The 23,297-nt window shown below is 47.8% G+C and overlaps 1 protein-coding gene across 1 annotated transcript in view; it reads left to right on the top strand.

The window, feature by feature from the left end:
* CTDP1 (CTD phosphatase subunit 1) overlaps nucleotides 1–23,297 on the top strand; it is a 289,118-nt gene that overhangs the window by 116,299 nt on the left and 149,522 nt on the right. The window contains exon 6 of the mRNA XM_082258480.1: nucleotides 2,755–2,845. Coding sequence (XP_082114606.1) covers nucleotides 2,755–2,845 — 91 coding nt within the window. The remainder of the gene's footprint in view (nucleotides 1–2,754; nucleotides 2,846–23,297) is intronic.

The following is a 23,297-nucleotide window of genomic DNA, read 5'->3' as shown; positions in this document are numbered from 1 at the left end:
TGTCTAAACCTAAGACTTCAATAAGTAGTAGTCACCAGAGATGGCAGTATTGTATTGCTCTTAGCTTCAGTACACAGAATATAGCTGCATTATTTATCTTCAAATAAACGTTGCACCTTATATTGACAAAGAGTTTACAATCTCAGACCTTCTAGATCCTTTGGCAAGGACAGAAAAGTTTTATGATACTTTCTTACAATTTACAAAGGTTTACTGAAGCCTTTCTTTCTTGACATGTAGTGATGAGTCATCAATATTAGTTAAAACTTTTCTTTAGCAAGAATATGAAACGACTTTAATATAGAAGGTTTACATACATATCTATGTATGTTATATATATATATATATATATATATATATATATATATATATATATATATATATATATATATATATATATATATATATATATATATATATAATATATATTTCATTGTTAATAGACTTTTACACATAGGATTATAATATATCTGTAAATCTTATTTTTAAATGGGTCTAATAAACACAGAACACTTGAGTAGGGGGTTTTATGGTCCCACACACAGATAAGATTACCTTGGTATAGCTTCAGCTAGACTTATGCTGGCCATGCACGCACAGAATTTTGGCCGTTTGCAGACTGAACGATTATTCCTCAGTCGAAAGCGAATTGGCCACTAACTTAACAGAATAAACTCTCTTACATAATCGTTTTCATGATCATAATGATCGTTCGATAACATGTACAATACCAGTCAGAATATTATTTTCGTTTCAATTTTACCATACACTTAACTTTTGTAGAAGCGATAAGTTTTCGCTATGGATCCATCGACATTAGTCGGGCACACGATCAAAATCATCGGTAAACTTGTGTTCACTAACGGTCCGATTTTCGAATGATCTTTCCTAAAACGACCATTTTCGGCCGAAATTCTGTGCGTGGTATGGCCAGCATTTATCTAAAGAAGGTCAACAGGCGATCTATTTATTTAACAGCATGTCTGTGTAAACCTTTTAAACATCTCCTGAATAGACACTTTTTGTTAAAGGAGATTTAACCTTTCAGTAACCTAACAAAAATGGATGTCACTGCTTAATATTTCTATGTAGAACAAAATATGACATATTTCATTTTTTTTTTTTTTAATTTAATTTCCCCCAATAATTCTGACAGTAGACAATGGTAAATTCAATATTTTAGATTGAACACATAACAGTAAGAATTGTCAGATGTAAAGCAGTATAATTGCATAGGAAGCATAATGTTCAAAAGTGTACATCTTGCCGAGTTACCAATTACACAATGTGCAAGGCTGTTGACAACCAAATAGAATATATGAGAATAGCCGGAGATAAACGTGTCTACTGGCGGGCTCGACCCCCAAACTCTCTAATTGAGAAGGGACTAAACCCCTTGCAGAGGGAACCGAAAAAGGGAGAAGGATGAATAAAGGAGCAGGTAGAGAAAAGGTCAGGGGAAAAATGGAGACCACAGAATGTAAAATAGAAACACGGTAGGAGAAGCAAAGGGGGGCAGAAAATAAACAAGAAGAGCTCAGTGAGGGAGAAAAGAGTGCAGGTGGAAAAGGGGGAGAGAGTAGGGAGAAGTAGCAACAAGGGGTCCCTAACTGGATGCTATAGAAAACAACCCTCTAGGGAGCCGCCCTAACCAGGGGGTGTATAAGAACGTGTAACAGTAAAGGACAGAGATGCACAAGGCCGGAACAACAGGACGGCAAAACACTTCGATAAAGATGAAATCTTACAGTTAAATCTCAGGCAGTAGCAAACTTGCAAAATATGGAAGGTCTGCCCCAACAGGATAACCTAAAACCTCCCCACCTCCGAAAACACCAGGACAGTTACAGGGGAAAACATGCGTTCCCCACCCCAGCAGCCCCTCCCCCCAAGAAGCCAATAACTATACAACAGAATGACTATTAGTTAAGTCATTCTGTTGTATAGTCTTATAAGTAAGAGCACCCCAAGCCCCAAAGGGCCGTGGGTGCAACACACCAACCAAGAGCCCCCATGGGGGGGTGCCAGAGGGGGAGGACCCTGCCTAGGTGTCCTGCTTGTGGGAATGTCAGCCAATAGCTCCCTGATAGCCCCCTCTGAGTGTGCAGCCGGTTCCTGCATGCCCGAGGATCCAAGGGGGGAGTCTGCCACCGGGATATCGTGGGATTTGATTGGAGAGTCTGCCTTGTTATGGGGTGCACTGTCTCCCAGGGGGGTTGCCTGTGCAGCAGTTACCTTTTTGGCAAACTGGCCAGCGCCATCTTGGGCTGATGGCCAGGGATGTAAACTGCTGCTGGCGGAGGAAATAGTGAGAGCTGTCCCGGCTCCTTGCCTCCCCTGGCGTCTGCGGGTTAATCCGGTCACCAGGCATGTAATTGTAAGCTGATTGAGGTGATCCCGGTCCTGGCCTGTGCAAAGCTCCACGAGGTGCGTTCTCACTCCTCCATCGCTAAGCCATGCCCCCTTTTATTTATTTTTTTCGTTGAAATAATGCCTATGGATATAATTTGAGTGGTCCTCTAAACAAACAAAGTCATTAGAAAAATGACAGCTAAACTTTGGTAATTATGGACCCTGCTTTATACATTTATAATTTTTGTCTTTTCATTGCCTAAAAGGGCATTTTTATTTAAGCTGGAATATACTGTATGTTAATGTTTCTGATGTCATGTATCCACATGGCAACAAATAAGTTACTGTGATTCTTTCGTGGACAGTAGATGCTAAATCATTTTTCTTGTTTTTCTTTTGTAGGGTTTTTAGATTCTGAGCAGAAACTATTCTCTCATCGAATATTATCTCGTGATGAATGTATTGATCCATTTTCCAAAACAGGAAATCTTAGGTTTGTATTTGCTTCTTTATTGGCTTTTTTAAAGCTTGGATTGAATTTATTTTTTTCTAGCTCTGAAACCAACATTTCCTTTTAAACTAAAAGACAACAACAAGAGAGGGGTGCACCGACCTTGTGCATTACCACTAAAAAGGTTTATAAATGACATACATTATACTCAAACAATTGTAGATGGCACACATGTAAACACGATCGGACAAATAGTCTCCAAGGTAGCCAAGGCACTACACAGTTCTGGATGACGTGCTGGTGTCCACACGAATCTGCTTAGGCTGACGCGTTTCGAGGGCGAACCCTCTTCCTCAGAGCAAAGGGTGCTACTGAACCACAACCCGCATTGGCAAGGTGTTAAATAGTTTGCTCCACCCATTTTCATGCTGTCTCGCCTCACAGGAAGCAAAGGTCAGTGAGGTATGGGATGGATATTCGCTGTAAAAGATCACTGTGGTACTCAAAAAATAGGATCACAATGTGGGCTGATGACGACAAACCACCCTCGGCCTCCACCAATATCGAATTGTGGTGGCAGCACTGACAAACAACTTATTGGAAAAATATTGAGGACTGAGAATAAAAGGCAACAAATGATCTACCGTTAAAAACATACATTGTTTAAAAGAAAAAGCATATTTGTCAAAACTCCACAATCCACATGTAAAACATACTTGTATGTGATCTACTGGCACTGGGGATGCTAATCGGCAAGATGTACAAGCTTATAGTGAAACATCCATAGATAAAGACCTTACTAATACTCTGCTTGTGGCTTAGATCAATCAGTATATTTATATCTGTGTGTGTGTGTGGGTTAGGATCCGTGCAGCCGTCCATGCTGCAATCTTCTCAATGTTAGGCTGACGCGCATGCCAACTGATACGCCCAGAAGTGCGGGCGGATTGCGTTCTATCGCCCAACCCGGCACTTCCGGAGGAACCACTGCGTCATAGGCAGTCTCCTCCGAGACTCCGACACGTAGTATGAGCAGCATCCTCAATGGCCAACCGCATGCCAAAACGTCACGCACAGCCCCCCAGGCCCGCCCACTCTCAAGCAGTGGGGAGAGAATTATAATAGTAAGATCGTGGTTCCCCAGGCAACGGCCAAGCCACAATAGGTCATTCGGTGTGTTTTAGGAGCCTGAATAACGAAAATAAAAATAAAAGTTCATCCAAAGAAAGGGAAGGGGAAAAACGAAGAGAAAACAAAAATTAAAATATATGGTACATATACATCATACATCTATATATATCTCACTAAAGGGGGCCTCCGTATCAGCAACTAGCTGAACATATTGCATGGGGTGAATGTAACAAAATAAATGGAATAAACTAAAGTAAAATCAGATAAGATAGAAGGAAAAAAAGAGGGGGGGGGGTAGTGCCACTGGGCGGAACCGGAAAGAGCTAAACTAGGGTACAATACAGTCATATAACTGTGTGGAGCTTGATCTCCTCATTAAGGCCCTTTGGGGTTAGGGACCCCAGGGTGAAAATCCAATAGGCCTCTCTGGTACACAGCCTTTGATATTTAAGGCCACTGTCCAAGTCCTTATTAATGGCCTCAATCCCGAAAACCCTCTAAACTGCTGTTATGCAGGTCCACAAAGTATCGGAGAATTGAATACTTCTCTTTCTGGAGGGTGATACCGCTCTTTTGTTCACCTATTCTGACCCTCAGAGGACGTGTAGTGCGGCCTACATAAAGTAGTCCGCAGGGGCACAACATCCCGTAGACTACATGGGTGGCGCCACAGTTGATAAATAAATCGATATTATACACTTTACCGGCTGTGGCAGTCAACTCCTTTTCTCTGTCGCTCATTGACAGACGTAGTCCTCCTTGATTAATATCAACTCGGGTTATACTGCCCTTTACAGGAGTAGGACTAGACAGGAAAGAAAACATTCTGGCCACACCTTAGGGGCAGTCCCAGAGGGTATATCCTCTCTCTCTCTCTCTGCTACAGCAAATCAGTTTTTTTTTTTTCTGTCTAGTTAGGAGTAAGGATCTAGATGCCTTGCTAGGATCTTCGGTCCTGGCAGGATTTTTTTCTTAGATTTTTTTTTAGACAGCTTTTTTCTCCAGTGTTCCTGTGAGATCTTCAAGCAAGCAAGCTGGAACTGGGCGACGGGCTGGATGTTGAGATCCAGTGGTCACCCCAGTTCAGCCTAGGAGCGCGTGCAGGCCATAGCTCCGCGCTGGGTCGGCCGCGACATAGTCCCACTGGACGGGGACTGACCCTGCGAGTTAAACGTCTCGCCTGGACGCCAATGACCAACAGAGTCACGGCGTCCGTATTGGTCGACAGCCCCCCCACCCCGGTGGAGAGGGGTTCTGTCAGGAGTTGGCGCCCGCCTGGTTCCGGTATGGTGAGTAGAATATTCCCCCTCTCCCCCCCTGTCGGGTTTGTGGTGGACGCGGGCCCCTCTCTGGGATGGTAGGATGGGTCTCCCCTCTATCCTATAACAGGTCACAGATCCCCTAATTTGAGTGTGATTTTTTGTGAATAGAAACCAGGAGGCTTGGTTTGGGAGCGGACTATCTAAAGTCATTGTAAGACTGTAAGGGTGACTGAAGTCAGTGGCAGTACTAAAAGGGCATTACTATTGAAGTAAAAGGTATCCTACCTGTCAGTGTGTACACAGGCCGATGCCTATGCCTGAGTCACTGCAGTCCAGATCGCCATTCCTCCAGCAACCGGTCACTTCCACGGGCTCCCGACGGCCCACGGACCGCATGCGGCCCGCCAGGGTCCTGTATCGACCAGTTTGTGGGGCCGAGGCACTCCCGCAGGCCGCCAGGCCGAATACATACATCCCGCAGGCCGCTGCTAGCCGCCGCTATCCTACACAGGCCGCCGCCATTGTCTTGCAGATCGCACGAGGCCGCCATATTGGCATAGCCTCGTGTCTCCAGCATGGGGGCGGCCATGTTTGAGGTGACCAAACACCTCGAGGAGCTATGGGGAGGCGCCGGAAGGCGTGTAAAGGGGCGGAGCCGCCTCCTTTTACCCGGGAAAGCAAGCCAAAGACTTCCTGTCTGTAATAGACAGTGCTGGAACAGGTTGTATTGAAACTTCTGAGCATCAAGTGGTGAGCCTTGGGGTCTCTCTCTCTCTCTCTCTCTCTGTAGGGGTCCTAAAGCAGGTAACACTGAGGGGAGCTGTGGCGCTGTGGGTCTAAAGAAAAAAAACATTTTTTTTTTTTTTTGCAAATTATTTTTTTCCGGCAAGTGTCTGGAATAATCATGGACCCTGCCACACAGGTACCCCCACCTGATCCCCTCGAGGTGGCCGCAGGACCCTCCAGTTCACAGAATATTGATGCATTTACAGCAGTTTTGGAGTCTTTGGTATCCCGGGTGGAGATGGCCTGTCAGGGACGGGGGTCAAGAAAGCGACCCCCGCCTACCCCTATTTCATCTGATACTTCAGATTCTGAGATGGTCATTGCAGGTCCCTCTGCAGGGACTGTTGTCTCAGGTAAAGTTCCCTCAGACAGTGAGGAGGACGTTCCTGCCTCCGCCATAGCACAAGAAGAAGTATTGGTGGACGCACTAGTTGTGGCGGTCCGGGAAACCTTAAGACTTGAGATTTTACCGGCAGAGGTAACCGAGATGGAAATTCCCTTTGGTACTAGTAAACCTACCAAGACGGCAAAGGTTTTTCCCTTACCCAAATGTTTTGGTAATAACATTAAAGAGGAATGGGATCATCCAAAACGTACCCTTACTGTTTCCAAGCGCATTGCTAGACGCTATCCGTTTGAGGAATCCCTCATTAAGAAATGGACGGTACCACCAGTGGTGGATCCACCCATTTCCAGACTGAATAAAGCCACTGTTATCCCGTTGGAGGACGCTCCGTCCTTTAAGGATCCGGTGGATCGGAAAATGGAAGCGGAGTCCCGCACTATTTTTTCCCTGATAGGGTCAGCCTTTAGACCAGTGATTGTCATTGGTTTAGTTTCACAAACATTAACGGAATGGGCAAAATTGTTACGCCATGACCTAAAGGGGAAAGGTATCTGATCTGATGGAACAAATTATACAAGGACTGCAGTTCGTCTGTGACGCAGCCCTGGATGCCACCCCCTTGTTAGGGCATGCATCGATGTCAGCGGTAGTCCTCAGACGTGTGCTGTGGTTAAAATGCTGGTCGGCGGATCTAGGTTCCAAAAAAGCCTTGGCGAATCTCCCCTTTCAGGGGAATCGCTTATTTGGGGCCACCCTAGATGAGATCATTAAGGATGTCACTGGGGGCAAGAGCACTTTTTTGCCGCAGGCTGCTAAAGCTAAAGGACCTCGTAACAAGCGTGGGGCTTTCTTTGCCGCTCAGGGTTCGTTCGCTCCGCTGGGGCGAGCGGGAAAGGCAAAGCCCCTCTAGGAGGGTTCAAGAGGCGCTGGTCGGGCAAACAAAAGGCCGACTCAGCCAAACCTGAAGTTAAGGCTAATACAGCCTGAAGGTGCGCCCCCACCCGGCTTAGGGGTGGGGGGGGGGCGTCTTCATCCGTGTTCAGATCTAGGGCTTTCCTGAATCCCGGACTTAGGGGTTCAGGAGATCATACGATCAGGATACAAGATCGAGTGTCGATCACTGCTACCGGTGCGATTCTTCCCTTCCAACATTTAGGTGCTACAGGGAGCGGTAGTTCCCGTTCCCTGAACAGATCATTTTCTTTACCTTTTCCAAAGATCATTCTCAGTTCCCTCCAGGAATCTGATCCGGTTGAGCAAGCGGACCAAGGAGCCTCTAGTCTGGTGACTTCGGTCTCTAATGCTCAACCAGGAGAAATCATCACTCCTGATAGGAATCAAGTTTCTGATAAATGTGTGGGAACAGAGAGCGATCAGACTTGGTCGGATTGCCTGGACCAAGCAGCTCTAGGGCAGCCTGGTTCGGATCCAGTCAGACAATATCAGGGTGATGACTTAGGTCGATCACCAAGGATTTCACCATCTGTGTCTTCATCAGAGCATCCCGGAGGTGGATCTGTTGGCATATCGGCTCAACAGGAAGGCGCGGAGGTTGGTAACGCGCGCCCGCGATCCTCTAGCGGACGCAGCAGACACGCTGAACGGCCTGTAAAGGCAGTGTCAGCTACTATATGTCTTCCCTCCTCTCAGATTGCTGCTGAGATTTCTCCGCAGGATAGAGATGGAGGGAACTCCAGTTATCCTGGAAATTCTAGGCTAGCCTCGTCAAGCCGGTCAGGCCGACTTGGACATGCTAGTCGCGAACGCTCCTTGGAGACTTCCTCTCAGGGAGGATCTGCGGTCTCAAGGACCGATCTTCCATCGTGCTTTACAGTCGCTGGTTTTAATGGCCTGGCCATTGAGACCCAGGTACTGAAGGACTGAGAGTTGTCGGCTTCAGTTATTCCTACTCTAATTAAAGCAAGGAAAGCGACTTCCAGCAAAGTCTATTATCGCACATGGAAGACTTGTATCGCGTGGTGTGAATCTTTGGGATTTCCCCCACGTACCTATTCGGTGACCCGAATCTTGGCTTTTCTGCAAAAGGGGGTTGTGCAGAAACTATCCTTGAGCACCATCAAGGGTCAGGTTTCAGCATTAGCAATCTTCTTTCAGAAGCCTTTGGCTACTCATTCCTTGGTGCGGAATTTCATCCAGGGGGTGCGGCACTTGGCTCCGCCAGTTCGTGCGCCCTTACCGCCCTGGGATCTTAATTTGGTTTTGTCGGTTCTGCAGAAACCTCCCTTTGAAAATATCAGGGAGATTCCCTTGCTTACATTATCCCAGAAGGTGGCCTTCTTGGTGGCTATCACTTCTGCACGCAGGGTGTCAGAACTGGCTGCATTATCATGCCATTCCCCATATCTAGTGGTTCATAGGGATAAGGTAGTTCTTCATCCGAAGCCATCCTTTCTTCCTAAGGTGGTTTCAGACTTTCATCTGAATGAAGATATTGTGCTACCTTCCTTGTGTCCTCAGCCCAATCATCCTCGGGAATATGCGTTGCATTCCTTGGATGTGGTTCGGGCAATCGGGGTATACCTGAAGGCTACGGAATCGTTCCGTAAGACGGATTCACTTTTTGTGATCACGGATGGCCCCAGAAAGGGGTTGCCTGCATCTGCCGCGACTATCTCCAAATGGATTAGACAGACGGTGGTACAGGCTTATTCGATTAGGGGTCGGAATCCTCCGTTCCCTGTTAAGGCGCACTCCACTCGAGCGCTCAGTACTTCCTGGGCCTACCGCCATCAGACGTCAGTGGTCCAGGTGTGCAAGACGGCCACCTGGTCATCGGTGCATACCTTTACAAAATTTTATAAAGTTGATGTGATGGCATCGGCGGATGCCTCATTTGGCCGCAAGGTTTTGCAGGCCGCAATTTGAGGAGACCGGTGGTCTACCTCAAGGGTTTTTTTCCGTTGGAATTTCAGTTCAGTCTCATCCTTTGATGAGCCTTTAAGACTTCTAGTTGGCACCGGTTGGGCCTTCTAGATTGGTTTTTGATTTCCATTTTCCCACCCCTCATTTTTGGTACTGCTTTGGGACGTCCCGAGTTGATATTAATCAAGGAGGACTACATCTGTCAATGAGCGACAGAGAAAAATGGATTTTTGTAAAATCTTACTGTAATATCCTTTTCTCTTAAGCTCATTGACAGACGTAGTACCCGCCCCTCTGTTTTTGAGTTGGGTTGGGTTAAATTCTCTAAACACTGCTTTGTGACATAACTGATTTGCTGTAGCAGAGAGAGAGAGGATATACCCTCTGGGACTGCCCCTAAGGTGTGGCCAGAACGTTTTCTTTCCTGTCTAGTCCTACTGTAGAGGGCAGTATAACCCGAGTATTAATCAAGGAGGACTACGTCTGTCAATGAGCTTAAGAGAAAAGGATTTTACGGTAAGATTTTACAAAAATCCATTTTTTTCCTGTGGCACATGAAAGCGCTAATGCCACAATTTATAAATATATGATCAAGCGCCTTGGATGACAACTTTGGATAGGAAATAGGAAAATCTGTATGTCCTAAGGGTCAATCTACATATAAATCGGGTCAATGGAGAATGCTGCTGGTTACCTGTAGGTATACTACATATATATGAAAGGAGAAGACAAGGGAATTTGCGCTAGTTTTTTCTTCTCCTTGCAAATGCCACAATTGCTGACCCCACATCTATAGCTTCTCTTCTGGTCAAAGAAAGGGAGCCAAGTGTTTTTAAACCCGTTCCTCTTAGCCCTTCTAACTTTACTGGGGGCCACCATACTAAGGGCCTTGGGTTTCCTAAAAATGACATTATGATAAGAGGGTAGATGGTCCTTCAGAACAGGATCTTGTTTTAATATTCTCCAGTTTTTCTTTAGAATTCTTTGGATCATTGGGGCTTTATTGCTATATCCGGTGCAAAATCTAATTTGCATTTCCCCTCTCACAACAGGATCATTTCCAACCTTATCTATATTTGAATTTAGAGTAGTTTCATACAAGGACCAATATTTGTGATAGGCCTCTTCGATGTGGCTTTTCTCATACCCCTTTTCCTCATACTTTCTCCTCAAGATTACACCCTGTTCTAGGGATGCACCGAAATGAAAATTTTGGGCCGAAAATGCAGGATGCCCTTGGCCGAAAACCGAAAATGACTTTTTCCCCCCAAATTATATTAAAATAGATAGAACAGGGGCATACGACAAACAGGCAGCGATGCACACCTGTAGCTACATATATGTAGTATATGTACTGTGACGGGTTGGCAAGTGGTTAATTTAATTACCAATGATATTTGTATTATGCAGCATGAGGGGGTTAATGTATTGTCACTGCTGGTCACTGATGCATTAGTGACCGACCAGTGGCAGTTAATTAACCCCTTTGTGCTGCATTAGTGCAACCAGTATCTGTGTTAATTAACACTGGTTGCACTAATGCAGCACAAAGGGGTTAATTAAGTGCCACTGGTCGGTCACTAATGCATCAGTGACCAGCAGTGGCAATACATTAACCCCTCATGCTACATATTACAAATATCATTGGTAACCTCGCCTCAGCCCCCCCCAGCTCAATGATGCAATGTCCTTACTTGTTTGCTCCTCTCGTGTCCTTCCTTTCAAAAGTATTGCCTCCCGGTGATGTCACTACTACGACTCTGTGTATGTCACCAGGACAGAAAGTCAGGGAAATTTCCCCAACAGTAATAAGGTTTGGTTGGAGTAAGGCTTTAACATACAGTGCCTTTTTCACAGATTTGATGTATGTTACAAAGTGTATACAATGTGTATCTGCAGTCAAAACTTAAGGAGAGAGAGAGAATGTTGCAAAGTGTTTCTGCAGTCAAAACGTAACATTCCATTTAGAGAGAGAGAGACTGACTCTAGGCTGTGATTTATGATCCGTTCTAACTATAGACAGCAGCAGACATCCACATTACCTTCTTCTACAGCGAAGAGCACATGAAGGGAGGAGGTGGGTGCAACGAGTCAAAATTAGGCGCGGAGGAGAAGATCCTTTGCATTCTGAGTCCCTTTCCCCCCGAGATGTCACTTGTTGATAGACGGCAATCGGCTGGCCGTCTAGCAAACACTGTAGCTCACAATGAAGCGCCAATGTAACCAGCATAGGATCGCAGCAGTCAGCACACAGGGAAGTGAAGGACTCACTTTTAACTGATATCAGCGGCCATACATTTTCGGCATCCTTAACCCCTTATCGGCTGAAATTGGATACTCACATTTTCGGCCGAAATTTCGGTGCACCTCTACCCTGTTCCTCATAGTCGGCTCTCCGTGTACGCGTCCGCCTCAATCTACAGAGCTGACCAAAGAGGACATTCCTGATCCATCTGGGGTGATGATGGCTGTGTGCATGGAGATAGGAATTCCCACACTGGGCTTGAAGTGGGTTCTTGACTAAATGTGATCACCCTTAACTACACGCAATTCTAGCTCGAGAAAGACCAAACTGATGTCGCCCAGCACATGGGTGAAGGTGATCCCATAGGGATTCTTAGAACAATAGGTCAAGAAATCTCCTAATTGCTCATCTGACCCATCCCAGATAATCAGGATGTCATCGATGTAGCGTGCATATAGAACCAGGTTCGCCCCAAAGGGATTGTTGGCCCAGATGTACTGGTATTCCCAATATCCCATAAAGAGGTTGGCATAGCTTGGGGCGAACCTGGCACCCATAGCTGTCCCCTTGGTTTGTCTATAGTAATTGCCCAAAAATGTAAAATAATTGTGTGTTAACATAAATTTGGCGCTGTCATAGAGAAATTGGACTTGGGCATGGTGGAATGTTTGCTCTTTCACTAGGAAATGTTGCACAGCTTGTAGGCCATATTCATGTTGTATGGATGTGTATAAGAAAGCCACACAACATTTCCTTTTCACAGATTTGTTTATAGGGAATTTATTTATTTTGTTGGCAGCACACTGTTTACTCAGAGCTGTTTATTCCTTAGGACCTTTAAAGACCTGTCCGTTATGAAGCATTGCCTTAACCGAATGCATTTCAGGGGAAAAAGAAGAAATCCAAGCTGCTCCTTATTTTTTTTCTCAAATCAGTGCACCACCATGCACTTTTAGAGTGTGTCAAATGTGCATTTGGTTAATATTTTGGGGTGCTATTTAACAAATAAATGGCACTGCAGCATACTGTTTAGCTTGGACTCAGAATTCTTAGAAATCATAAAAATATATAGCCACAATAACAAATCTAAAATCACAATAAAATAAATTAATATATCCGAAAATCATGTAAAATGTAACAACAAAACTCTTAAATGCTATACAGTGAATGAAATGTGCAATCTCATTAAAACAATGCACATGATAAATATATAGCGGCAAATAAATAACCGCAAATCTTAATTTCTTTCTTGTCCTTTGAGGGACACAAATTCAGTGAGTGTCTGGTTTTACTGCCATCTATAGGGGGATTGGCAAAATAAATGTTGGGCCAGTCCAGGATAACCTCAACTACTACCAGCGTAACTGCTGGTGTCCTATGAGAGTCGGTCTGTCTTTTCTTCTGCACTACTGAGTTTTCCTATCTGCCTTTTTTTTTCCTCAATCGATATTTCTGCTGCTGAGCTGGTCTCTATGTGCAGCTATCTAGACAGACTTTTCTTTAACTTGAATTTAGAATGCTGTACCTAGACCTTGATCATCTGGATGTTGCTGAGCTAGCCTGGAATGGGACCATTGGGCACCGAGCTTTGCATTCACTGGGTACTGCATTGTGGTGCTTTCCAGACCTGTATGTACTGAAAAAAGGTAGTTGCTGAGCACTTTCTTGGTCCAAAGCCATGGCATTGCTTTAGCGTGACCCTGACTGTAAAGAGTTACTTGTGAGTAGGCTATGAAAAATCCTATTTCTCTTTTGTTCATTGACGGACAGAGTCTCTGATCTTCGTATCAGTACGGTTATGCTGCCCCCTACAGGAGTAGGACACTAGGCAAAAAAAAGTTCTGGCTATGCCTATGGGCAGTCCCAGGGGGTGTACCCTCTCTCACTGCTATAGGATGTCAGTTTTAATCTGCCTAGTCAGGAGTAAGGACCTAGTTCCTTGCTGGGATCTCTGGTCCTGGCAAAAGTTTTTTTCTCTCACGTCCTCCGACAGTCGCCGCCTCTTCATATTCATCACTAATGGGGTTATTGACCTTTGCTCCGCAGGAGTAGCTAGGCAACAAAATAGTTAATATCAAAGCTTTTTGCATATCCCACCCCTAGGGGGTGGTCCCCTCAGTCAATACCTCCCTGCTTCCTGCATTCCCAACTCAGTTTCTAATGCCTAGCTTAGGAGTCTGTTCCTGTGCCGGGGCTCTGTCTCAGCTTCTTTTCTCCTTTTTGATTTTATTTGGAGTTTTTTTCTCTTTCTTTTACTTAGCTGTTTATTTTCAGCATTAGTTAGCTTCTTCTGATGAAGATGATCGTGCGGAGCTGGGTCTCGGACTGGCCACCCTGGATCCCAGGGCTCAGGGCCAGGGGCTTCCCAGCCTGCCATCGAGCGTTCAGCACAGGTTTCCCTGGCACATTGAACGACCCATCCCTGTTCGCTGCAGGGATGCTATCTGTGGGGAGGCTACCTCACTGGACGCCATTGCGGTTTCGCACCGCAGTTCCATTGCGTCACGGCTGCGACACTCCCTGTCCTCAGTACAGCGGTTTGGTCGCTGGAGCAGGCTCCCCACGCCATCCGGACTGGTAAGTGTATCTCTGTGGGGACCTGTCTATTGGGTGTCAGTCTGGGACTGTGTGACCCTGCATGTCTGTGTGGCTGCTGAGCTCCCTGTCAGTTCCTGTGTGGGATTACTGCCTGTGTGTGGGCTGCGAGGGGGGGGGGGCTCTCCTGCTCTGCTGAGTGCATACATGAAGCAGTCTGGGTTTGGACATGCTGTGCGGCGATCGCTGCGATCCGCCATTTTTTTGCAGCAGAATGATGGTGGCCGGTCCTGTGTGGTAAGGCGCGGCGTTTTGGCGCCAAACGCCGCCATTTTGGCGGCGATCGATCAGGCCACATGTCGGCGCCATTTTCTATTTGCCTATGAAGTCCTCAGCCGAGCGGCCATGTTTGTGTAGCCTTACATAGGCTTTACAGGGGCGGTCAGTCATTGCATCACTTCCTTTTGCTCTGGGACAGCGATCGGTGGCAGCAGCCTGTGTGATCTCTCCAGATTTTTACCTTTCCATTTTCCTGTATTCCTTGCCTAGTGTTCTTATCCCTGTGGGGGTCGGTGTATTCAGTGGGTGCGGTGGGCTACGCTCGCCGCGATCTTAACCACTTGCCGACTGCCTAACGCCGATCTACGTCAGCAGTCAGCCCCTCACAGGCAAAGTGACGTAGGGCTACGTCACTAGCTTGTGAGGGTCTAGGGAGCGAGAGCGCGCCCCCGGAGGCGCGCTCCCGCTCCTGCGTGGTCACGGACCCCCCCGCGTGTGTGACCAGCGGACCCGATGTCCGCCGGTCACTCGGCGATCGGCGAGGGAGAGGGAGAATGTCAGGCAGCTTGTGTAAACAAGCCACCTGTCATTCTCCTCGCTGTAAAGACACTGATCACACTGATCTAGTATGTAGATCCGTTGATCAGTGTCCTTACAGCTCAAGCCACAGCCAATCACAGTAGAAAGCACGCCCCTAGGGACACACACAGCCCCTCCCTCCCAAATAAAGTTAACCCCTTTACTACCAGTGTATTTTTACAGTAACAGTGCATATGTATAGCACTGATTACTGTAGAAATGTCACTGGTAACCCCAAAAGTGTCACAAATGTCAGTCAAGGGTCCGATCTGTCCGCCCCAATGTCGCAGTACCACAAAAAAAATCGCAGATCGCCGCCATTACGCGTTAAAAAAAAAAACAACAAAAATGACAAAAATCTTTCCCTTTATTAGTAAACGCGATAACTTTTGCGCAAACCAATCAAAATACGCTTTTTGCGGTTTTTTTTTTTTTTTTACCAAACATAGGTAGCATAAAACAAATTGGCCGAAAATGTTAAAAAATTTTGATTTTTACATTTTTTTGGGGGGGAATTTCATATAAAAAAATTTGAAAAATATTGCTATTTTTGCAAAATTGACGCTCTTTTTTTGTTTATAGCGCGTGATAAAAAAATCGCACAGGTGATCAAATACCACCAAAAGAAAGCTCTGTTTGTGGGAAAAAAAAGGACGCCAAATTTGTTTAGGTACAGCGTCGCACGACCGCGCAATTGTCCGTTAAAGTCACGCAGTGCCGAATCGCAAAATACCCCCTGGTCGGAATGGGGTTAAAATCTTCCAGGGCTTAAGTGGTTAAAGGGGCAGTACTCCTTTTTTCCTAATACTACTGGGGCATGGATTCTCAGGATTGCAAGTTTCCTCCCGCCTTGGTGGGGGGCCAAGGGGCTGCTGCTTCCCCCGAGGGGGCTGATCTGGCTACTATTGTGGCAAATTTGGCTGCTCAGGTGCAGATGCTGGTGGCTGATCGATCCACAAAACGGCCCAGAGTGTCTATTTCCTCTGATTCAGAGGGCGATGGGGCTGCTATGGCTGGAGTGCCCTTCTCAGGGTCTCACTCATCTCTAGCCCTTGTGGGGTCTGAGGGGGAGGCTGAGGTGGAGGGGGTTGATAATTCTCCCCCTGGCTCGTCTGAAGAGCTTGCACTCATGGATGAGTTGGTTTCTTCTATCAAGCAAACGCTGCATTTGCAGGATGAACCATGTCCTCCTGTTTTGATGTCCTCTTATGGGACGCAAAGGAAACGCAAAACATCGCAGGTTTTTCCTTGCTCTACGGAATTTCAGCGCGCGGTTGATGAGCAATGGCGCAATTTAAAAAAGCCTTTTGCTGTGCCGAGTAGGTTCAAGCTGCGTTATCCATTTACACCCGCCACTGATGAGCGCTGGTGTGTGCCGCCTCAGGTGGATCATGCAGTGGCGATTTTAAATAAATCCACTGCGATACCGGCTGAGGATACCCCGGTGTTCCGGGACCCTACGGACAGGAGATTGGAGTCTCTGGCCCGTCATTCTTATACGGTTGCTGGCTCTATGCTGAAGCCGATTTTTGCTCCCATTATGGCAGCCCAGGCTATTGCGGATTGGACGCAGGGGCTCAGGCGCACCCTGGTGGCTGACTCTGCCCCCCCGACAACTTTGGCTATGGTGGATCAGATTCATCAGGGTGTCATGTATTTGTGCGATGCGGACTTTAGATTTGGTCCCTTTGGCTGCTCGTCTTTCTAGTGTGGCGGTATTGAATCGTCGCCTGATATGGCTGAAATGTTGGTCGGTTGACCAATCATCTCGCAAGACTTTAGCTAATTTGCCCTACGCGGGATCTCGCCTTTTTGGCGAATCTTTGGATACTCTGATAAAGGGTATTTCTGGGGGTAAGAGCACTCTCCTGCCCCAGACTCACAAGAATAAGTTTGTTCGTGGTAAGAAGAATGCCTCGTTTAGACCCTCTCAGGGGTCCTTTCGTGCCTTTCGGTCGCACTATAAGGGCAAGCCCTTCAAGGGCCAAGGCTCCCAGAAGAAGCCGTGGACGGGTAAGCAGAAATCCGGCCAGTCCGGGTCCGCTGCCCATAACAATACGGCCTGAAGGGACGCCCTCACCTAGTTCTGGGGTGGGGGGACGTTTGCTCGGTTTTCTTCAACCCTGGCTGGACCGCATTCGGGACAGGTGGGTTCAGGAAATCGTTCGATCTGGTTACAAGATCGAGTTTTTCTCTCGGCCGGCGGGCAGATTTTTCCCCTCAAACCTTCAGCTGACTCCGGAGCGCTTGCGGGATCTGCACCTGGCGCTGCGGGCCCAGGGAGTGGTTGTTCCGGTGCTTCATCGGGACAGATTTCGGGGGTTCTATTCCAATCTGTTCACTGTGCCCAGAAAGGAGGGCAAGGTACGTCCGATTCTGGACTTGAAAGCTCTGAACCACTTTGTGCGGGTTCGCAAGTTTCGTATGGAATCCCTGCGCTCGGTGGTGGCTGCCCTGGTTCCGGGGGAATTCATGGCCTTCATCGATTTGAAGGATGCGTATCTTCACATTCCAATTTTCGAGGGTCACCAGAGGTACCTTCGATTCGCCATTGCGGAGGATCACTACCAATTTGTGGCGTTACCCTTCGGTCTCGCTTCGGCTCCGCGGGTTTTCACCAAGGTGCTTGCGCCGGTCCTGGCTTTACTGAGAGCCCAGGGCATCTCTGTCTTGGGGTATCTGGACGATATCTTGATTCGGTCTGCGACCAGTCAGGGCCTGGTGAACGACCTGTCCATCACGATGCAGACTCTGCAGGAGTTCGGTTGGACGATAAATTTCCCAAAGTCAACGTTGTGTCCGTCCGTTCGTCTTCCCTACCTGGGAATGATACTGGACTCTGTTCAAGCGAAGGTCTTCCTGCCGGAAGACAAGCTCCGGACACTTCAGGACGAGGTCAGGTCCCTCAGGGACAATCAGTGCTCGTCCCTCCGGACGTGTATGAGGTGTCTGGGATTGATGGTCTCGGCTTTCGAGGCGATTCCCTTCGCCCAGTTTCACACACGGGATCTTCAGGCGGAGGTCCTGGCCAAGTGGGACGGGCGTCCGCAATCTCTGGATCTGCGGATTTCGTTGAGCCGCCTCACCCGAAGGGGTCTTTTGTGGTGGCTCCAGTCCCCGGCGGTGTCGGGGGGCAAGTCTTTTCGTCCTTTGTCGTGGACGGTGATCACCACGGATGCCAGCCTGTCGGGCTGGGGTGGTGTCCTGGGCGTTCTGTCCGCCCAGGGAACTTGGTCGGGGGAGGAATCCTCCCTTCCGATCAACATTCTGGAATTGCGAGCAATACATCTCTGCCTTCTGCGTTGGACGGACAGACTTCAAGGCTGTCCGGTTCGGGTGCAGACGGACAATGCCACAGCGGTGGCCTACATCAACCACCAAGGGGGCACCAGGAGTGCCCGCGCGGCTCAGGAAGTGGCCGACATTCTGTCTTGGGCCGAGACGCACGTCCCGGCGATAACGGCGGTTCACATTCCGGAAGTGGAGAACTGGCAGGCGGATTATCTGAGTCTCCAGACCCTGGACCAGGGAGAATGGTCCCTTCACCTGGATGTCTTTCAGATGCTGTGCGCGAAGTGGGGGTCCCCAGATGTGGACCTGTTCGCGTCTCGTCTAAACAACAAGGTGGAAAGGTTCGTAGCAAGGACGCGCGATCCTCGGGCAGACGCCTCAGACGCGTTAGTGACGTCCTAGAGTCAGTATCGTCTGATGTATGCCTTTCCACCGATTCAGCTGCTATCCAGGTTCCTTCGCAGGTTGGCCTCGGAACCGCGCACGGTGATTCTGGTGGCACCGAGCTGGCCTCGCCGGTCTTGGTACGCAGACCTCGTGAATCTGGCGGTCGACGCTCCGTGGCGTCTGCCTCTTCGAGAAGATCTCCTGTCTCAAGGGCCGATCTTCCATCCTGCTTTACAGTCGCTGGCTTTAACGGCCTGGCTGTTGAAAGCCAGGTCCTGAAGGATAGTGGTATCTCCCCTGAGGTCATTCCCACTTTGATCAAGGCTAGAAAAGCCTCTTCGGGGAAGATTTACTACCGTACTTGGAAGGCGTATTTTGCCTGGTGTGAGTCCAGGGGGTATTCCCCTCGCTCGTACTCGGTATCGAGAGTGTTGGCTTTCCTCCAAACTGGCGTGGACCAGCGTTTGGCGTTGGCCACGATTAAGGGTCAGATTTCTGCGCTGGCCGTTCTCTTTCAACGCCCTGTGGCGTCTAACTCTTTGGTTAGCACCTTTGTTCAAGGGGTGCGACACCTGGTCCCTCCTAGGAGGGAGCCTTTGCCTCCATGGGACTTGAACCTTGTTCTGTCCTTGTTGCAACATGCTCCTTTTGAAAAGATCAGGGAGATCTCGTTGCCTCTGTTGTCCAAGAAGGTTGCCTTTTTGGTGGCAATCACTTCGGCTCGCAGGGTATCGGAGCTGGCGGCTTTGTCCTGCAGCTCTCCCTACTTGGTGATTCACCTGGATAAGGTGGTCTTACGACCTAACCCTTCTTTTCTTCCGAAGAGGATCTCGGAATTTCACCTCAATGAGGACATTGTCTTGCCTTCGCTTTGCGCGAAGCCTAAGCATCCAAGGGAGGTGGCTTTGCATTCCTTGGATGTTGTTAGGGCGATCAGGGTTTACCTGTCATCAACAAAATCCTTTCGCAAGTCGGATTCTCTTTTTGTTCTTCCAGAGGGTCCTCGGAAAGGGCATGGCAGCGTCGGCTGCGACCATCGCCAAATGGATCAGACAGGCCATTGTGCAAGCCTATGCTTTGAAGGGGAAGGTTCCACCTTTCCCTGTGAAGGCGCACTCTACCAGGTCTCTGAGTACGTCTTGGGCCTATCGTCATCGGGCTTCTGTGGCCCAGGTGTGTAAGGCGGCGACTTGGTCATCAGTTCACACCTTCTCAAAATTCTACAAGGTGGATGTTCAGGCATCGGCGGATGCTTCCTTTGGCCGCAAGGTTCTTAGTGCGGCAGTGCCTTAGGGCCCCTTGTTTTGGGTCCTTGGCTGTTGGGATGTCTTTATCCCTAGGTTACTTGTTTTCCTGGGTTGTTGCTCCTGTTGAGCACGTTTTTTTCCTGTTGCCCAGTTGGTTCTCTTACCTTGGTAAGGTTCTTTTCTCTGATGTGGGTACTGCGTTGCTTTAGGCGCGGCTGCTTTTTTTCCCACCCCTCATGTCTACACTGCTATGGGACGTCCCCATTAGTGATGAATATGAAGTGGCGGCGACTGTCGGAGGACGTAAGAGAAAACGGAATTTTTGTAAGATCTTACCTGTAAAATTCCTTTCTCTGAGTCCTCCGACAGTCGCCGCCCCCGCCCCTCTTTTGGGGTTTGTTTATGTACTCTACTGCTATGCTACTGAAACTGAGTTGGGAATGCAGGAAGCAGGGAGGTATTGACTGAGGGGACCACCCCCTAGGGGTGGGATATGCAAAAAGCTTTGATATTAACTATTTTGTTGCCTAGCTACTCCTGCGGAGCAAAGGTCAATAACCCCATTAGTGATGAATATGAAGAGGCGGCGACTGTCGGAGGACTCGGAGAAAGGAATTTTACAGGTAAGATCTTACAAAAATTCAGTTTTTTTTTTTTTTTTCCCCTAGATTTTTTTTTTTCTAGTTGGCTTTTTCTCTAGATTTTTTTTCTGTGAGATCTACAAGCAACTAAGCCGGATCTGGTTGAAGGGCTGGATATATAGATCCAGTGGTCACCCCAGCCGGACAGCGAGCGTGAGCACCCCAGCCGGACAGCTCCGCACTGGGTCAGCCAAACGGGGACTGGCCCTGCGAGTTAAAATGTCTTGCAAGGTCGCATATGACCGGGTCTATGTCTGAGTAGCAGAGTTCCTATTGGCCGACAACCCCCTAACTTCAGAGGAGAGGGGTTCTGTCAGAAAATGACGCCCGCCTGTTCCTGGTATGGTGAGTAAATGCCCCCCCCCCCCCCCCTCTTCCCTTGGTGAGTTTTGAGGTGGACGCGGGCCTCTCCCTAGGACGGTCGGACCCTCACAATCACGGCTTCCCCTCTGTCCTGTCATGGATTTCTATTGACAATTACTGACAGCCATATATTGGGAGTCCCTAGAGGCGATTTTATGGTGGTGGAGCCCCTCCTCTGTACCCTAGTGCTGACACTCTTCTTTCTCTGATGATCGAAATCGCTGCAGACACATGCTGTGCAGACGTTCTGGGTCTTCCTGGTGCATCTTTGGTGAGGGCGGGGAGTCTGGGGGGTGTCTTTCTTTCTCTCTCTCTCTGCAGGGGGTCTTCAGTGCATTCTGCCTGACCTCTTGGGGGCGCTGTAGGGACGTTTTTTTTAAAAATATATTTTTTTAACTTTTCGCTGTTGGGTTCCCCTGGTGCAACATGGACCCTGCAGATCATGTGTCCCCATCTGACCCCCTCAAGGAGGCTGCAGGGCCCTCCAGACCCCAGCTATCCATAAATGCTGTCGGCGGTCCTGGAATCCTTTGTCCCGGGTGGAGGTGGCCTTTAAAAAAACACCCTCCGGCTACCCATGCCTCATCTGATGTGTCAGATTCTGAATCAGATTCAGCCACCGCAGACGTGGGTCTCCCTACCGGGTCTACTAACTTGCGCCCTGTCTCCTCTGATAGTGATTTTCTTTTTTAAAAGTTGACGGCTGCGCTGGACTGACCTACTAGAGGGTCTGTGGGTGGTAGGTGAGAGAGGGCCTCTTGGGGAAATTAACTCCCAATCAATCTGACCCGACTGAATGAAAATAGGCAGTGGACCCTTGTTAAGGGTTCTGGGCTGCTACCTTAACCGGTTGCCGACCGCCGCAAGTACATATACTGCGGCGGTCAGCCCCGGCCAGGCAAAGTGACGTACCAGGACGTCACTAGCCTGGGAGCCAACAGCGGCCGAGCGTGCGCCGCCAGAGGCCCGCTCCCGCTTCGGCTCGTTCACGGACACCTCCGTGCGTGTGACTGGCGGACCCGATGTCCGCCGGTCACTCGCGTTCGTCCGCTGTGAAGGGAGAAAGACAGGCGGCTAATGTAAACAAAGCCGCCTGTCATTCTTCCCTGTGTAAAAGCACTGACCTAACGGTCCTGCTATGTAGGACCTTTGATCTGTGCTGTTACACACACACAGCCACATCCCTGCACAGTTAGAAGCACGCCCCTAGGGACACACTTAACCCCTCCCTCTCCAATAAAGTTAACCCCTTCCCTGCCAGTGTCATTTTTACAGTAACCGTGCATATGTATAGCACTGATTACTGTAGTAATGTCACTGGTACCCCCAAAAGTGTCAAAAATGTCAGTCAAGGGTCCGATCTGTCTGCCGCAATGTCTCAGTCCCGCAAAAAAAATCGCAGATCGCCGCCATTACTCGTTAAAAAAAAAAAAACAACAAAAAAAATGACAATCTTTCCCTTAGTAAACGCAATAACTTTTGCGCAAACAAATCAAAATACGCTCATTGTGATATTTTTACCAAACATAGGTAGCAGAAAACAAATTAGCCAAAAATTTAAAAAAAAAATTGATTTTTACATTTTTTTGGGGAATTTCATATAAAAAATTTTTAAAAATATTGTTATTTTTGCAAAATTGTCGCTTTTTTTTTTTTTGATTATAGCACGTGATCAAAAAATCGCACAGGTGATCAAATACGACCAAAAGAAAGCTCTATCTTTGGGAAAAAAAGGACATCAAATTCGTTTAGGTGCAACGTCGCACGACCGCGCAATTGTCCATTAAAGTCACGCAGTGCCGAATCGCAAAATACCCCCTGGTCAGGAAGAGGGTAAAATCTTCCAGGGCTTAAGTGGTTAAGATACGGCCTAGTGGTCATTTCCAAAGTTTCTAGTGGGTAGTCGGTTAAAGGAGCGCCCAAAATCAGCAAAGAGAGTCCCACTTAGATCAAAAGATCATTGTTTTATTGGTAGCAGAACATGTTAAAGCCAACGCGTTTTGGGGGAACAAAGACCCCCCCCCCTTCTTCAGGGCTATTGGAGACGAAATTAAAACACATACAAAAAATATATAGTAACTTGTGTATATACAACATGATATGCATATATTGATAAAAAGTCTACAGAAATCTGTCAATTGCATAACAATTCCAAAAAAAAAAAAACGATATTTAAAAAAAATTGTGAATCCTGTGGCTGACAGAGCTTAGCGTACAATAGACAAGCGTCTGTAGAGCAAATATAAAAGACCGGCAGATAAGGACTGCCGCAGTGACTGACAGAACTGCTCTGGAAGATAAATAGGTTGGGAAAGGAGAAAAAGAAAAGGAGGGGAAAAAAGAAAACTGGAGAAAAGAAAGGTGGGGTGCGGGGGTGTCATCCTCTGATAGTGAGAACACCTCTACCTCCGCCACCACGCAGAAAAAGGCGTTGGTGGACGCACTGGTTGTAAAAGTGCGTGAGACCCTAAAAATGGAGGACGCAACTGCGACGGAGGCGTAGGTTACGTTTGGCACTC

This window comes from Pelophylax lessonae (genome assembly GCF_965119305.1).
Source record: "Pelophylax lessonae genome assembly, chromosome: 5".
Taxonomy (NCBI): Eukaryota; Metazoa; Chordata; class Amphibia; order Anura; family Ranidae; genus Pelophylax; species Pelophylax lessonae.
The sequence above is the reverse complement of the archived record's forward strand: the minus strand, read 5'-3'. Positions and strand labels throughout refer to the sequence as shown.